This window comes from Wyeomyia smithii, chromosome 3 (assembly GCF_029784165.1).
Source record: "Wyeomyia smithii strain HCP4-BCI-WySm-NY-G18 chromosome 3, ASM2978416v1, whole genome shotgun sequence".
Lineage (NCBI taxonomy): Eukaryota > Metazoa > Arthropoda > Insecta > Diptera > Culicidae > Wyeomyia > Wyeomyia smithii.
This window is the reverse complement of record NC_073696.1, coordinates 106,287,398-106,305,653: the sequence shown is the minus strand read 5'-3', so window position 1 is coordinate 106,305,653 and position 18,256 is coordinate 106,287,398. Positions and strand designations below refer to the sequence as shown.

The window sequence follows — 18,256 nt, the reverse complement described above, 5'->3', positions numbered from 1 at the left end:
ATGGAGGTGATCAGAGGTAATACCCCTGGGACTGCAAATAGCCCGGTCGGTAAACCTAAAGCGCCTCCTACCTACACTGAAGTCCTTAGCCAGTTCAAGTTTGGACTGATGCCTAAGGACTATCCGATGTCTCGGCTCTCGACTACCATGATGGAACTAGTAGAAGAGTCCATCCTGGCTATAGTCGTTGATAAGAGAAAGGAACAATTCAAGCCCAAATTCACCAACTGCAGGTTTAGGTCCGGGTTTATGGTAATAGAGTGCCAGAACCAGGAATCTGCAGACTGGCTGAAAGGAATTGTTCCGAGTATCAAGCCATGGGAAACAGCTGATCTGATGGTTGTTGATAGTGAATCTATCCCGAGACCAGAAATTTTAGCTGTCTTCTTTCCCAAAAGTGAGAAAAACGACAATGAAACCATATTGGCTCTGGTTGAAGGCCATAACGACATTGCCACTGATTTTTGGAGTGTGTTAAAGCGCAAGCCCATCAAGAATCATGTGCAGCTTATCCTGTCAGTAGACGAAGCGTCAGCGAAAAAAATCGCTGATTGGAACTACAAACTGAATTATAAATTCGGAATTATATACCCGCGGAAAACCAGGGCTGGTCGAAATTTCAAAAGCGCCAGGCCTGAATCCACAAATAATGCTGTAATCGCCGAAAAAGTTCTGCCTTCACTACCGAGTGATAGCAAAAACCGGTGTAAGCAGCCTGTTCAAGGGAGCACACCTGAGGGAGAGCAAAACGAGCACTCAATGGTACCCTTGAATAATCACCGTACGCAGGGGGAGCGAAAGAAGCCCCCGGGAGCAAAGCTGTACCGAGATGGACGACAAGAACATTAAGTTCATCCAGGTGAACCTGCATCATGCAAAAGGGGCAAGCGGAATCCTTTGTCGCAGGTTCACCAAAGAGAACATCAACGTGGCTATTGTCCAAGAGCCATGGGTGAACAAAAATAAAGTCTTAGGACTTTCAACAAATAAGGGTAAGCTCCTTTATGATGATTCTGCGCATGCACCAAGAGCAGCGCTTTTGGTAAGTAGTAATACCAACTATACGCCAATTACAGAATTCATCGGACGGGATATAGTTGCTGTGCAAGTGGAACTATATATTGATATATGCAATCGAGGTAATAATCCAACTTTTGTAAATGCAATTCGACAAGAAGTGCTCGACCTAACCTTATCGAGCGCTAAACTATCGGAAAAAATCGTCAACTGGCATGTATCTGATGAGATTTCTCTACCGGATCACAAGCAAATTTTGTTTGACTATAACGCAGGGGACTTAGTAACGGAAGTTTATAGAAGCCCTAGAAAAACCAACTGGGAGCTTTTTCATTCAAAAATAGTTCGTGATGAATCTACCTTCGAAGGGCAAATCCAGACAATAAAAGAACTGGAGGATTCATTACAAAAATTTACGAATAAAATCATAGCCCTTTATAACCAAAGCTGTCCAACCAAGACGCGAGTATCCAACGAAGACGCGCCTTGGTGGAACAAAAATCTAGAAAAACTGAGGAAGTTAACTAGAAGGTTGTTCAACAGAGCCAAGTTAACCTCAAATTGGGATGCTTATAGAGAGTCCCTTACGCAATACAATAAAGAAATTAGGAAATCACGCAGGAGGGGATGGAGATTAATGTGTGAACAAATTGAAAGCACCCCTGCAGCTGCAAGAGTACACAAAGCCCTTTCCAAAGATCACACGAATGGCTTGGGCAGAATAAAGAAGGACGACGGTACTTTTACTACCGATTCTCTTGAAACACTCAATGTTATGATGGAGAAACATTTCCCAGGATCACGATCCATTCTAGAAGAAGAAACGCAGGACTCAAATGCGCCATGTGCTGGTTCGACTATCGCTAGGACAAATGCGCATTACATAGCCTGCGATATCTTCACAGAATCGAAAGTGGAATGGGCAATCAACTCATTCGAGCCCTATAAGTCCCCGGGATTGGATGGATTATTACCAATAATGCTTCAACGGTGTGGAAGGGTTATAATTCCATTCATAACCGAGATATTTAGGGCAAGCCTGACACTTAATTACATACCCACCAACTGGAGAAAAACGAGAGTGATTTTCATACCAAAGGCTGGGAAGCGCGACAAAACACTTCCAAAAGCCTTCAGACCAATTAGTCTAACCTCCATTATGTTAAAAACTATGGAAAAACTAATTGACTATCACATTAAATCAACGTACCTAAAAACCTCTCCGCTGAGTAGGTATCAGTTTGCATATCGAAGCAACATGTCAACAGTGGATGCAATACATATGCTAACGACAAAAATAGCGAAATCTATAGATACAAAAGAAATCGCACTCGCTGCGTTCTTAGGCATAGAGGGAGCTTTTGATAATGTATCCCATCACTCCCAATGTTGAACGCAATGGGACACCATGGGTTTGATACATATACCTCAAAATGGATTGAAACCATGCTGAATAATCGTGAGATGACTGCAGTATTGGGTAATACTACCCTTACAAGGAACACAACTAAGGGATGCCCGCAAGGTGGAGTTCTATCGCCTTTGCTGTGGTCATTGGTTGTAGACCAGCTACTTAGAAACCTAACTGAGCTAGGTTTCGAAGTTGTCGGATTCGCCGATGATGTTGTGATTCTTGTGAGGGGAAAATTCGACAGTACAGTATCGGAGAGAATGCAGTTAGCTCTTAACTATACTTTAGAATGCTGCAGACAAGAGGGGCTGACCATTAACCCCTCTAAAACAACCATTATTCCTTTTACCCGGAAAAGAAGGTACAACTTGGAGAGCCTGAAGCTGGGCGAGACTACACTGCAGCTTTCCACTGAGACTAAACATCTTGGAGTAGTTTTAGATCAGAAACTCAGCTGGAATGCACATATTGAATATGTCATCGGTAAAGCTACGAGTGCCCTCTGGGCATGTAGCAAAGCTATTGGCAGAACATGGCGTCTAAGGCCAAGTATGATCTATTGGTTGTACCAGGCAATAATAAGACCAAAAATAACGTATGCCTCGCTAGTGTGGTGGCCTAAAACAAAAGAAAGGTCAACGCAGAACAAGCTTGGCAAGTTGCAAAGGCTAATTTGTAATGCAATTACAGGAGTAATGAAAAGTGCTCCGTCGAAAGCCTTAGATGCAATTCTGCATCTATTACCACTCCACCAGGTAGTACAACTAGAGGCGGAAAAAAGTGCATTGAGACTAACACGCCTTAAAAAAGTACCTGATGGAGATCAGACAGGCCAGCTGGCAATCCTCAAACATTTTCAGCTGAGCAAACATATACCAGGTATCGAAGATTGGATGAATACAGAAGCAAACTTCGAAATGCCTTTCAAAATCATAGAGACCGAACGGGAAGTTTGGGAACAAGGTGGCCCAAACATCCAACAAGGCTCTGTCGTCTTTTACACAGATGGCTCAAAAATGAATGATTCAACCGGAGCAGGTATAAATGGTCCTGGGATAAGTATCTCGATACCAATGGGCCGTTGGCCTACAGTGTTTCAGGCCGAAATATTTGCAATTTATGAATGTGCACAAGTCTGTTTGGCTAGGAAATACAGGCATGCTAACATATGCATTTTTTCTGATAGCCAAGCAGCACTTAAAGGACTAAAAGCCTTCACATGTACCTCTAAGCTAGTATGGGAGTGCATCCTTTCACTGAAACAACTGGCAGAAAGGAACCAAGTATGTTTATACTGGGTTCCTGGTCACTGCGGAGTGGAAGGCAATGAAAAAGCCGATACGTTAGCTAGACAGGGGTCATGTACCGATTTCATTGGCCCAGAACCGTTCTGTGGGGTGTCATCAAGCGCCTTGAAAGCAGAATTGAAAACCTGGGAACATAGGACAATACAAGAGAACTGGAGATGCTCAGTAGGGCTACGCCAGTCTAAACGCTTTATAAAACCAAGCGTCAAGAAAAGCCAGCAATTGCTTAGTTTAAATAAAAAGGGACTAAGGACAATTACCGGACTGTTTACAGGACACTGTAAACTAATAAATAATAAACACCAATAAAGCGCAGAATAAGAGCCTTTGGAAAAGGAACTTTGGAGCCTTTTGAGGTCTGGTCTGCGAATCCTAATGAGGTAATACATTTCATACGAAATACAGTGCCTAATTGGGAGAAAGGGTGCGATAGGACAACGACGATCACTTCCATCAATAGTGATATGTCTGCCACGAGTACCTAGACTAAAGAAGAGGTATACCACAAAAGATCAAAATAATGGTCGCAGTGGTCCAAATCTTACAAAAAAAAAATTCTATCGCTGTCAAGTCTCATATATTTGCTGCGTATTCAACATTTTCGTGCTCCACTCCTGACAGATATGAAAACAGTCCAGCAAAAATTCCATTTAATTTAAAATAGTTGGTCATCCCTCATGTCAGTTTAAACTATTCGTGTATTTTAACCGAGCCATTGGCATCCCTATACCGAGTAACAGTGAATGACATTGAAAGCATGTCCTGGGCTCAAATTAATTTGTGCCCGCTGTCAGCAGTAGATAAAGATGTATGAAAAGAGGCGGTGATATGCTATCTCGTTTACACATATGTTGAGATGTTAGCCCTTGAAACATGGCCCGATGCCATAGGGGTGATTTTAACAAAAGAAAAATATATCTGGCAACATTAGTGTTGCCAATTCTGCATAAATTCCAAAACTGACGTAAACAGAGAGGTTAGCTTATTATTACCTAGGACAGGGCGTGACAAGAGAAACCAAAAATCACCCAAAGCTCTGTCAAAGTGAAAGCAATCTGATTTGTCGATTTTATTTGGTGCACTGTTAAATTTTATTATTAGTCGGTACGGTTGGCCGTGCTGCGGAAACTATCCATATTTTTTGTTTACACTGTTTCTGCTTACTAAATGAATGAACAGCGTATGGTTCAACGATTTTTCGAATCTTTTTCATACCCTGTGTAATGTCTATAAAAATCAACATTCGAAATGTTATTCATGTTTTTGAAACTACGTATGATGAACAATAGCAGATTCATTTCATGAAAAGCAAGAGGAATCCGAAATGAGTTAAAATTATGATTAGTTCAAATAAATTTAACATGTATCTTTAAATCAATTGAAGATTTAATAAGCTAGCTTTATCAAATGAATTAATTAAATTTGAAATCCAGAACTTGGAAAATCCTTGATTTTGATTTTTTTATTAAACATTTTTGGAAACACTGGCAAGCGTCGTGCCGCAAAATCTCAATGTTTCATGAGGACAATTTTTAACGAAAAGAAGAATAACTAGAAGCCACTTGTCACATCCTGTCCTAGATTATTACGAACACGCGTTTTAGCGACCACCAGTCTAGTGCGTAAAAAGCTGGATACACTTTCACTTATTTTTCCCCAGAACTTGTTTTTGTTCATTGCAAATAATAATATTAAAAGCAAATGATGATTTCTTTATTCTTTCCTTATTTTATTGTTTATCGACTCGCTTTGCAGGATAAGAAGCTGCAAGTGACAATCAATATCTGGAAATTTTATTTTGCACAAAATTTTACGTGAACGAGAAAATCTGCTCGAATTGTTGAACCAAACGCAAGTTCATGCGTTTCGTAAGCAGAATCCATATTTGAATCAAAATACTTTAAAACACTTACGACATCTGTCTAGTGGTGCCCCAGTTGCACGCGAGCGACACATAGCGAAAAGCATTACCACCAGGGATTGGTATGGCTATCTGCTTACATTGTCCATCTACCACTCATTGATTCAGGTACCCACTTTTTAGTTGGTTTGCCCTGCAACTGGAATGGAGTAAACGTTCCATAATTGCCATTGACTTATTTTCGAATGAATATGTTCATAAATGAAAAAAAAAAAACAAGATTTAACGTTTGTTTTCAGTACAATATGCACTTTCAATGAATATCTTATATTGTGTGTAAGCATTTTCACCTAAATTTCGATTCCATGATGATTTTATGATTGGTTGGCGAAATTTTGCCGGCAGTACTCCCCAGATTACCACTTACAGTCATGTAGAAAATAATAAATACACTTGCAGTTTTGGTTAATTTTCCACACTCAAAATATTTTTCACGTTATAATTACCGGAAAAGTTATGTGAATATACTGTCATTTTCATATAGATTTTACGTGATTGTCATTTGAGTTCATCATGAACTGGTGAGATGATTTATCCTGTTAATCTTATTCAGTAGACATATGCATTTCATGTGACTTCCACGTAGAGTTTAACTATCGGCAAAGTGGTCCCCGTGGCACTGTGGTTAGCGATGTCGGTCGGCTAGCTCTCCCACACGGTTGTGATATCGAGTTCGAATCCCGATCGAGTTGAGGAACTTTTCGAGCTGGAAATTTTCTCGACTTAGCACTGGGGCACGGTGTATCGTTGTACTTATCCTACACATGCAAAATGTGCCAAAAACAATATCGATAACGAATGCTCTCAACTAATCTAGTTGATCGAGACCGCTAATAGCCCCAAGGCTAAGCGTGCGATATTGTTAAGTGAAAAGCATTTGATTGTCTGATAGGTTCTACGTTTTATACAACGTATAATTTTCAATTGTGGTTTCCCAAATTCTTGAGACTAGGAATAGTTTTCAGAAATTATCCAAATATGTTGCTTGATAAGTCGCACGGGCATGCAAAATCGCCAATTCGTAAATGAATTAAACGACATACAAAATGGCAAAATTATATTGAGACATTCGCTGGCGATAATCACTGTTAGCTGCAACTGTTTATGTTCAGGAAATTCCTCGCAATTTGAACTGAATCTGTGTGAAATCTCGGCGCCGGGTTCTTATGGTTTTTCTAAAGGTCACTTATTGGGAAGTCGTCAAGGATTTCCTTTCATGTTCAAAGACAACATCAGACAACTGTTCGATTTCTGTGTACCTATTTTCGCATGGAGAGTTCACGCGATACTTCTTTCTGTTTGACGTTGCCAAGTTGACGTAGATGCTACGTGATAAAACATAGTATGCATGTGATTTTCACGTAGATGTTATGTTTGTCACATGAATCATGAAAAATGACAGGAAATGAATAAGTACAGTAAATTTCACGTAACAATAACGTTAAAAATATTTTGAGTGGCATATTTTGGGCACTGATTTTAGTTGTTAGGGGCCGTTCCTTAACCACGCATAAAGAGGAACGAAGATTGAATATGGGTTTACAAAACAAAGGGCAAGCCACGAAATATTAAAAGTAAGTTTTGTAACGTGAAAGGTCACTTTGCTAACGCTAAGTAGAGAAATAAAGCTTATTTGGAATGTTTTGTATATACATTTTAATAGTGTATTTATTTTTTTCGCCACCTTAAAAACAATAACTCACGCAAAAAATTTTCGAAATCACCGACACAGAAAATTCCAGTTATTTTTCCGTTCCTCTTTGAAAGGGAGTGTCTGCAGATCGTGATGACGTATCATAACATCATATAACAACTAAAATCAGTGCCTAAAATATGGAAAATTAACCAAAACTGCAAGTGTATTTATTATTTTCTCCATGACTGTTTGCTTTGTTCAAACTACGCCGCATATCACCTGATATCGCCATATGATATCGAATATCACTTCGAGTGTTCACACTACAGCGAGATGATATGGTTTAACATTTGCTTTGGTAATTGAAAAGAGAAGAAAACGATAACAGATCTGATAACCTCTATGCTTGCTCAGTGGGTGTTGGGTGAGGGAAGAGTCATGCAACGTTTGGAAACGAGCCCACAGCTTGCCTTCATTCACCACTTTATAGTTCATTCGACACAAAACACATCGGGAAACAAACCAACTTACAGGGGTGAACCACCAGGCCAATATGCTGCCACACGACTCCGACAAACTGAGAGACTTTTGTAAAACACCTAAGCGACGACTAAATTTGAAAACGTCGAAACGAAATAAAAAACCAGGTGTGAAACCAAGAGAAATCGCACTTTAAAACAATAGATAGATAGCTTACATTACTAATTTATTTCCCCTGTCCCGACAAGTTGTTTCTTAACCTGAGTTACTTGGTTTACTGTTCCTGTTCCTCCGGATCCGTATAACTAAACACGAGTCGGCGTCCCGAACATCGTGGCGGTTGACGATTTTCCGTTCAATGGCAGTGCTCGATCGTTGTGCCGGGCCAATAGCGTCCAGACAGCACCTTCGAAGGTATATATGCGATGAATTGGCGTTCCATAAAATGGCGGATTCAGACTCTTTGTCCTCTGACAATGGATGGCACCGCCTCAAGCGTAGAGCTAGAACCAAGAATAAAAGGCCCCTCGAGGACCTATTCGACGGAAATTAGCCATCTTGTTGTAAGAACTAGTGATCCCTAAGTCACTCTTAATCGCCTTAATTTCTAATCGTAATAGCTAAATAATTTGCTTTACCTTTTTTCCCTTGTTTTAATAGATATACGTATAGTTTTTCTGTCGATCTTGTCTTCTGACCTTTTTAAACCGTTTAGCACTATAATAGTAAGTTTGACATCAGTTAGGTCTTTTTTACAAATTCACATTTTTGACATCTTCAGTATTTTAACAACTTGACAATAACAATTTTAAAACATTTTAATCACCTAATAGTACAATTTTCTAATTAATCACTGCGAAAACTCCCCGTATTTCACACATAGCGTAAACCTTAAGTACGATAAAAAACTTTATACGCGCACTTCTGAATCGTTAGCTGTTTTAGCCGAAAGAGAACCCCCTTAGAATTGCCTCGTCGTTTATATGTGAACTGTCATTTCCGAATCGGGAGTGCCACGAACACTCCCGAGTCGTAATGAACTGTTCAGTAGGCCACTCATTCCTTTTGACCCACCCTGTGGATCCGAATACCTAGGTTGTCTCCTCAATGCATCTGTGAACGAACCCTTATGAGTGACCCCTCCGTCCCAGATAGCGAACCTATACATTAGAGAAATGACAAGACACTCACCGTTAAGACAACTGTCAACATCAAAACGGGCGAGTTGTATCATTTTGCATTGCCGTTATCCGTTTTGATGTTGACAGTTGCCTTAACGGTGAGTGTCTTGTCATTTCTCTAATGTATAGGTTCGCTAGTCCCAGACGCGACGCGACAGACTTGGAGGGATATCACTCAACCCTGTTGAAGTAGTAATGGTGATACTATTGACAAGCTTTCCCATATGGGTGACCCCTCCGTCCTAGACGTTAAACGACAGACTTGGAGGGATATCACTCATGTAGATGTGCTCTGAATCCAGGGTAGGATCTGGGAGGTGGGGATTTTAACCGGGCAAGTCTGGATGAAGTTTCAATTGTGGCGGAGCCAGCACACGCAATGTAACCGAAGGTTACAGATCAAGGCAGAAACAAGACAACAAGAGCAATGCAATTAGGGTAGAGATGTCAGCTAGTTGGCTCGCCAACGCGAAATCTCATATACAATCGTCGACATGCGCGGGATGACAAAAGCAAAAATATTTCCTTTCTTCTTTTTTGCATGCAACGTGAATTTCGAAAATGTCTTTGGTTCGTTTTGCCAACTACTACAAATCTGGTTTTTATTGGTTTTTGGACATGATATATTATCTATCCATATCAGGTGATATGGATGGTGATATGGCCTCCATAGCACAAATCGCCTTATATTAGGAGATATGCGGTGTAGTGTATAGAGGGTATTACGATTGAATAACGATTTCAAGTTCTCTGTGGAAACAGCGTAAACGAAAAATATTGATAGTTTTTGCCAGGGGGGATCTATCTGTCAAACATCATGTAACCAACATATTCGGCAACATGGCGTTTGTTATGGTTTTTTTTTTCTTTTGAAGTAGAATACTTCTCTCAGGAAGCTCGGCTACATAGGGATGTGAAATGAAAATCTAAAACCGAAAAAAGTGAAAAATATGTCCAATTTCAAATGCCAATAAATCGGTTAGTATTCGATGGATTTCCTTCGTTCTTTCAGTAATAGATTGGAAAATCTTCTAAGATTCTTTCCAAATGAAGATAATTGTAATTATATTATTCAAACTATTGTACTATTGACAACAGTCAAGCCTTGTCAAAACGAAAAATTCGAACTCTGATTGGTCGTTATATGATTGCTTCACAAGCTCGGTCGACAGGATCATATACCTTGCAATTTAAAATGCTATTTGGCCTATATATGAGCCTGTTTCAGCCGAAGCCGCTCATAATAGTTCTAAACAGCGACAACAGCAGTCCTCCCTTAGCAGCAGAATGACCGTTTGGGGTTTAAGTCCCTTCAAAAGAAATCAATCACAAAAACCTTAGCAGCAGCAGTAGCAGTGCAGTGGATACCAGCGATAGTGGATAGCGGACACAGCTGTGTCATAGCAATGGATAGCGCCTAGTTGCAGCGGGTCTCAGCGCAGCATCAATAGCAGCTGGGCCAGCTGGTGCAGGGACAGCGGATACCAATGGCAGCGTATAGCGCCCACAACTGTGGCATGGCTACGGATAGTGTAGCAGTTGCAGCGGGTATCAGCATCGATAGCAGCTGATGCAGTGAGGCACTTTAGTGAAATGCAGTCTCTGTGCGATAGCGGGCACCAGTAAATGCATTCAATGAAAAGTTGACTCATTTTGACAACACATGAGCCGTCTAGTTTTGAGTGTTAAATCAGTTTTCCACTGTTATTTTATCACAAGGAATACTTTATTCGCACTGTCAGTGATAAAGCCAAGATGTGATCGGTATCTTATCCGATATTAAATTGAACAACAAATTGTCCTTTTCAGGATAAAATAAAAACCTGATGATTGAAGAAGTGATATTTTCTCTTGAGTTAATTTACATTTTTAAATTAGTAAAAGTTATAAATTTTACTTTATCTCCGTGTCTCAGAACGTACTGAATTATCTTTTCCTTCAGTCATGAGCACGACATCCGAAAAACTATCATTATATGCATAAAAATTAATTTTTCGCATAACCAAAATTAAAAATTGTCAAGCCTCAATCATGACCAGCAACTTACTATATTATTGAAAATGGTCAATCCCTGTTACAGCGCAAAATTCGATTGATCTGAATAAATAGTCGACGTTTATTTATTGGAAAAAATGACTGACATGCAAGCAGCCGGATTATCTTCCTTGTATTCTACTTCAACCTCGCGGTCGAGGCTTTGCACACAACCCTCCTATGATTTTTGGTCATTAAATCTCCCAGATGGTCTTGAGGTACGATGCTGGCCTAACAAGCCAGTCGTCGTAGGTTCGAGTCTCGGCTCGGGAGAGACTGTTAGTGTCAGTAGGATCGTAGCGCTAGCCCCGCAATTGCCCTGTGTACTAAACAGTCGGCTGCGAAGTTTGTGTATAAATAAACAGAAGGTCAAGTTCCGAATCGGAATGTAACACCAAGGCTTTGCTTTGCTTTGGTCATTTAATTAATCGATGTGAAATATTATAGAATTGGAACGTTTTTTATCAAAACTCGAGAAACCGCGGAAAACTTTCATGAATGTGTTGTGTAGTGATTTTTCCCCCATTATTGTTCCTAGTTACAAACATCATGGACCAACAAACGATAACGCACACATATATGAAATTTGACAGCAATGAATCCCCTCTGGTTTTTGCGCATAATCAATAACCATAACAACATGCTTAACAGCCTATTCAGGGTATAGAACTGTCTGGGTTATCGTTAAACCAAATAGATTATCGTCCGTTTATGGCTCCTATTTATTAGGGTTTGCAGCACGACCAACCGTACCCACTAATAATAATCAAATTCAACGGTACGCAAAACAAAATCGACCAATAAGAGAAGACTGGGTGCTTTTCGGTTACTCTTGGCGCGTCCTATCCTATAGAATAGGCTATATAGCTACTGAGATATAGAAAAGGCTCACGTGACACAATAACGTCACTAAAACTCATCATACTTTATGACATCATAATGATTCATAGGCGTAGCTAATAGGGGTCATAGCGGGACGGGGCGATAGTCTTACACTAGTGCAGGATGTTGGTGATTTGATTCAACAACATATTCTTTTCCTTACACTTTTGAAAAACTATCCTAGTTCTAGATATTCGTTATATATAAAACTAGATATTTTTCATTTTTCGTTGTCCCTCTAAGTCAAATCTTGGCGAGTGTTGGCTATCCCTATGCTCCAAATACTACAAACAGAAAACCACGTCTTAAAACCTAATTTTACGTGAAATTGTTTCTAATCACGTGAGTGAGTTTGAAACAGTTCGAGGTAAATAACTTTTTCTACAAGCCTTGTAGCACCTTAGGTCTTCAGAAGTTTTTTTTTTCAGAAAAAATTCCTTCAAATGTCATAGGGTATCGAACGTCTTCAGCAGTGGTTTTCTTCAGCAGGTTTGTTGCAGCAGTCTTAAGCAAAAGGCTCCATAAGGAACATGAAAAATGCATTGCAGTTCAGCTGACATTTAGTTCTTGTCCCACCGTATGGGCCATGTTGTAGGTTCGTTGGCTATGGCTCAATAACAATTTTTCACTCCTTAGTACTGTTCAGCTGCTAAAAACATTTAAGTTGAGCACTGTAATATTTCGGACAAAGGTAAAAAGCAGTGATATAATAAACTATTATATTTATTTAGTCTCAAACTTATTTTGTGGTGACCTTACATGTAATCCTGCATTCCGCTTTCTAATGCTTATACCTATTTTTGGCAATTATTTTACAATCGGATTTCTATAACAAAACTTTTACTTTCCTCGTGTTTAAACTTCAACTTACAATACACGGCACATGCTATACGCTCGCAAATGTACGTTCAATTTGGTAAGTAACATCATTTTTCTATGCTTTGGTATATCTTTCATAGCCGATGTGGTACATATACATGTTTAAACAAATAATCTATCAGCATATGTGCCTAGACTGATAAATTGAGTATTTAATATCAAAGGGCAAAGAAATTAAAAAAACAACGCGTAAGCTTGAATTAAAAATGTTGGGAAGTTGTTGAAACACTGACATAATTGTTGCTAAACTATTTTGATTAGTTATTATAATATCATCAAACCCCATCATTAATTCTCTTTTTCCAACTAAATGAATATAAAGTGGGCAAGCTCTAAAAAAGATTACTTTAACGTGGAAATTTTCGTGAGTCATTGCTTCTAGAGTGCCTATATATAACTAGAGTGGCGCCGTGTCATCCAAAGTAACGCTGGTAACACTGAACATCCTTTCTCTTTTCCCCACACGTGTTTAATAGGTTGTTTGCTCAATTGGAATGACACTGACAGATAATTTTTATTCCAATTTTGACAGTGTCGCCACTCTATATATTTACAGGCACTCTAATTGCTTCCTGCCCATAAGAGAACTACACACAAAGAAAATATTACCAGGTGAACATGTAAAAACAACGTAAAACTACGTAAACCTGAACGTTTTCACTGGTTTAGGTAAATAATACGCATACAAATTGGTGGAAACAACGCAACAGCTCAATAAAATGCGAATACCTAATTTTGGGTACAAATTTGTATGAAGTTTTTGATATCAATATTGATGTTTCAAGGCATAAAATTTTACCTAAATGATGACTTCCGTGCATGTACTCAATAGAAGGTAAATCCTTTTTACCTAAAAGTACCTTCCCGCACAAAAGGGCTGATTTGCGTCAAAAATACGCATATTTGGATAGTTTTATTTTTCTGTGTAGAACATATGGCAAAGATGATAATGTCGCATGTTTTTTATTTAGATTTTCGGACAATTGCGGGGCAAACGCTATGAACCTACTAATACTAAAAGTCACTCCTGAGCCGGGTCAGCATAGTACTTCAAGACCAACCGGACTCTAATGTCAAATATTCAATTAAGAGCTTTCAAATCATACTTGCATTAGTGCATTTCACACGGTGTAAATCAGCCTGAAATCAGGTAAACAAAATACTATCGAAATTTCCGTAACCATTTCATTCGCTTGCTTAAAAGTTAGTCTATTATTGATCGAATAGAGGTGTAACTTCAAACATTTTTTCATCGGCGATTTTTTTTCAATTTTTAACTGATTCCAATTTATTTTAGGATTGATTTCTTTTAGGATTGCAACTTTTGGAAAAAAAAGAACTGAAAAATGCATATTTTACCTCATCGCTTCGAAACACAAATTTGGTGTGTTTCACTCTTATCCTCACAAATCTTTATTATTTAAGCTATTCGTGGTGGATTTCTTTCAGTGAGGATAATATAAGGCAATCCACGGGTGACGTTTTACTGCTTGTATACGTTTGTTATTGTTGTTGGTTTATAAGTTGCAAAACCAAATCATAACCGAACACGAAATTTTTTGATGTCGCAAAAAACCTTAAGTGATATTTCATTGTTGTGTAAAGGATTGCCACTCGTAATACTAGAACAACCGATTGAACAATGTTTGTTTTTCAAGTTTTTTCATCCGGATCGATCCCAGTTGCGACCGTTCGAACATACCTGAAGCTGTCAAAAGTTGAAAACAAACTAAAATCAGCTGATCGCAACTGTGTCGTGGATTGCCTAATGGGTGAGGAAGTGTTTAGGCTGCAAACAATAACAAATCATACAGAATTAGCCTTGAAACACTTGAAAGAAGAACCGTATTGATCGATTCACATTTTTTTTTTTTTTGAGTATGAAGTTGCTAAGGATTTGCTGTTTTATGCAGACGAACTTTTCCTTCTTCTTATCGAATTTCGTCGTTATCACGTTTCTTTACATTGACAGTATACGTGTCAAAAAGACGATGTTGCCGAAAAAATGTTTTTTAGAGTTAGAACGTAGGCTTAAAAACTCAATATTTGTGCAATGTCATAGAAATATTTAATATGCATGTAATTTTCAATTGTTCAAAAATATAGTACAGTAAAAACGGTGTAGAATCGATTCGTTTATTATTTTCAACCACGAAGTCACACGAAAGCACGAAGCAGTGAAAGTGAATTATAAAAAAATGTTAAATTTCTAAACCGGCTTGCAAACAAAAAAAAACATTTGCTTGCTTTAAGCCAGTAAAATGCATGTGTAGTAAAATTGCTAATCAGTGGCGCAAAGCGAATGGGATGGCGCAAGGCGATTGAAATTTGTCCTTTAGAGATCCGAAAAATCACCCGAAGATTTTTTTCAGATGATGACCTATCTCAATATTTCATGCATTTTTGTGTCATCTGGGATCAAAAAATTTTCGAAAACCGAAATTTAATGTATCTTCGGTGAATTTTTGGATTTCTAGGAGGCAAACTTCAATCGCTTTCCGACATCTCATTTTAGGTCTGATTGAGCTGAAATTTTGACAGGGTGTTTTTCGAGCAGGTGAGCATTTTGTACAGGGATATTGAAACTGATCGTTTTGGCTGGAATTAGATTTGCATAATTTCGGTATTTTCCAAACCTCGTTCGAACATAACTTTCACAGCGACAGCGATGCTGTGGTCATCGGAACATTTCCATGCCACCTGGCGCGTTAGGTGTATCAAAACATTAAATCAAATTTATTATTTCTGTTTTTGTTTGCTCAATATGATAAATAATCGAGAAAAATATTATTGCTGGGAAAGTTATACAATTTACTTTTTCAGTTTTCGAGCAATTTCTGCATCTTCTGTTATATGCTGCATACAAACATTCTCGATTTGAGAAATTCGATCTTTTTTGATATGCATAGTCAATATTCGAGCATTTTCTGTTTATTGTTGCCAATGCAAAATTATTTTGCATAATATAAAAAATAATTTCACAAATAGCAATTTCTATCAGATTGCTCTTTACCGAAGAGATTACAGGTAATTACCGAAAATGATCGAATTATTTCAAATATTGGTGTTAAGTTAGCCACTTTATTAGTTAGACAACGCGGCGAGGACGGAACATCTCAACCGAGTAACTGAAGTTACGTACTGTATAATTTTTTGCCAGAAATTGGGATGTATATTCATTGATATGGGATTCAAGTAGTTGGAAAAAGATTGTTAATGTTGGCTTTCGCAGTTTAATCTTTTGTGCTAACAGTTTTGTTTTCTTACTCAGCAACTTAAACTGAAACAAAAGTGCTGCTCGGATAGCAAATGATAATACTCATTATGTTTGTCTATTATACATAATGTTGCGTAAAACTATACTAGACATCTTACCCAGTTCCATCGAAGCAGAACGGCTCCGCACCCGGCTCTAGTCGCTAACCGAGTTGCTCTGCCGAGTCAGCGGCGTTACGGTGGAATTGTGGCGTGTTTTGCGTGAGCCTTCGCTGTCTAGTTCCGACGAAGGTGTGGTTGAATTGCTGAGGGCGAAGGTTTTATCGAAGTCGATCGTTGCATACCCTGCTTTTTTCGGACTTTCCGGTGGAAGTAATCCACTGGACACTGGACTTTGTGAATGTGGCGTGCCGGTGGTAGTAGTGTCGTTCGGATTGTTTAAATTCACGGCAGCTGGATTATTGTTATTGTTGTTAGTCGTTGTTGGGGCTGAGCCTGCTGTCGGTGAAGTAACCGGAGCCGGAAGGTTGATATTGTGCGACGAATTTGCCTGATCCAAATCCAGCACTATGTAGTGCACTTTCCGATTGGCTGTGGTAGGTGTACATGGTTCTGAACTATCCAACGGGAGTTCAACATTTGCAAATATATCCGGTTTTGAGTAACGACCGCGAAGCAGAACAGATTTGATCTCGCCAGGTTCCAAGTTTTCATAGAAACGAGTTGGATCGATTGAATGACTTGAAATCATACGAATATGTGTAAACATGCTTGCTCCACCTATCGAAGTTGGTGTTCTTACATTTTGATACTGATTTTCATCAAACGATCCGGTATTATTGTTGATTGAAATTAGACTAGAATTACTTTTACTAGATGACTTTACACTTTTCGTCTTTGCAACACTCTCCGTCATGCAAGCAATATTAACATTCATGTACATTCGTGTAGGGTCACTTTCTGGTGTTATTTGTGGCAAACCTGGCTGCATTGTAGGGAGTTCCTGCTGCTTTAAAACAGTGGAAACCAATTCATTTTCAGCAGATGGAGCCGATTCCAGGGGTGTTATATCTAAAGACATGCGGTTTACGGAATGTCCAATACCAGTCACCATACTATCTTTCATGGGAAATTCTTGGTACAGATTACTGACCCCGTGGTGTGTACTGTTCGATGTAATGTTTGTAGGTAGTGGATTTAACGTTGTCACTTCCAAAATATTTGTTACACTATTAGGTGATCCTGGTGAAGTTACATCTGGACTAATAGGCCCACTGCTTACTGAACTCAACCGCAGTCCCTGTTGAAATCGAGTAGTAATGGTTTGAGGTTGTCCTCCTGGTCGACCAGAAGTTGGTTCTAGATAGCTGGCTTCAATTGGAAGTGTATCCGTGCTTCGACTTTGATTGGAATTCGAATGAATAGTGCCATTGGGACTCAACGATTGACTAGTTGCTATTCCAGTACGATTTATGATGTAACTGCCAGTTCCGGTGACATTCTGCTGCTGCCCACTTCTTGTGGCAGTGTTGTTTTGTGATACACTTCTTGCAGCTACTGAAGGCCCAGAAGAAGCCACCGGAATTGGATATGGATCGTTTGGATTTGTGCTCTCATCGTTGTAAATTCGTCCTTGTATATATGATTGCACCGTGTAAAACAACGTTTCAGCCCGTCTACACTTAAATGCGTAAATACCTTCTCCTGTTGTGCATCTTCGCCCGGCCTCGAAGCTAAACTGGTCTATATTGTATCCGTATGTTCTTATACATCTGAGTGGCCACGTCGTAGGTTCTTTTCCTTTTCTGTACAATGTTAAATCAGTGCGTGATACTTCTAATTGGCCGCTCCATAATGGAGTTCCATCTTCATCTATGTTGATCACGTAGAATTTATTCGGATGCACGTCGTTTATGTCTTTCTTCGAATTGATGCAACCCATTTTGGATTCACGCTTTTATACGAATTTCATACCATTTGTTCCTTCAGTTGGCCAATTAAGTCGCCCTTGAAACTTTTAATCGGCCCTTACGATTGTGGTGTGGACTAGTAACCAGATCTCGAGAAACGGATCTTCTCTCTTGGAAAGTATAATCATTCTACAGGCAGAAGCCGTAGTGGCACTATTCTATCAGTTTACTTCCACAACAACCTACATTGATTAACTTTGGACTATTAAGCGAACACTTATCGTTTACTCAACACGATATATATTCAGAATTTTGCTTAATTGCAATTTTTATCATGCGGGCTGCAGAGATGGAAAATTTTATTTTCATGAATTCATTTTGA

General features: G+C 39.1%; 2 protein-coding genes across 2 annotated transcripts; one reads left to right on the top strand and one right to left on the bottom strand.

Annotated features, from left to right (window-relative positions):
* LOC129728474 (uncharacterized) lies at positions 1–849 on the top strand. The gene has a single exon (XM_055686922.1). The coding sequence runs from the start codon at positions 1–3 to the stop codon at positions 847–849; it is 849 nt and encodes a 282-aa protein (XP_055542897.1).
* Positions 850–12,576: 11,727 nt separating this feature from the next.
* Positions 12,577–18,256, bottom strand: LOC129730901 (fibroblast growth factor receptor substrate 2). The gene has a single exon (XM_055690506.1). It carries the CDS (start codon positions 17,904–17,906, stop codon positions 16,161–16,163), a length of 1,746 nt encoding a protein of 581 aa, XP_055546481.1. The 5' UTR covers positions 17,907–18,256; the 3' UTR covers positions 12,577–16,160.

Coding starts and splice junctions, on each gene's coding strand:
- LOC129730901 (XM_055690506.1), bottom strand. CDS start 17,906: ATGGGTTGCATCAATTCGAAGAAAGACATAAACGACGTGCATCCGAAT.
- LOC129728474 (XM_055686922.1), top strand. CDS start 1: ATGGAGGTGATCAGAGGTAATACCCCTGGGACTGCAAATAGCCCGGTC.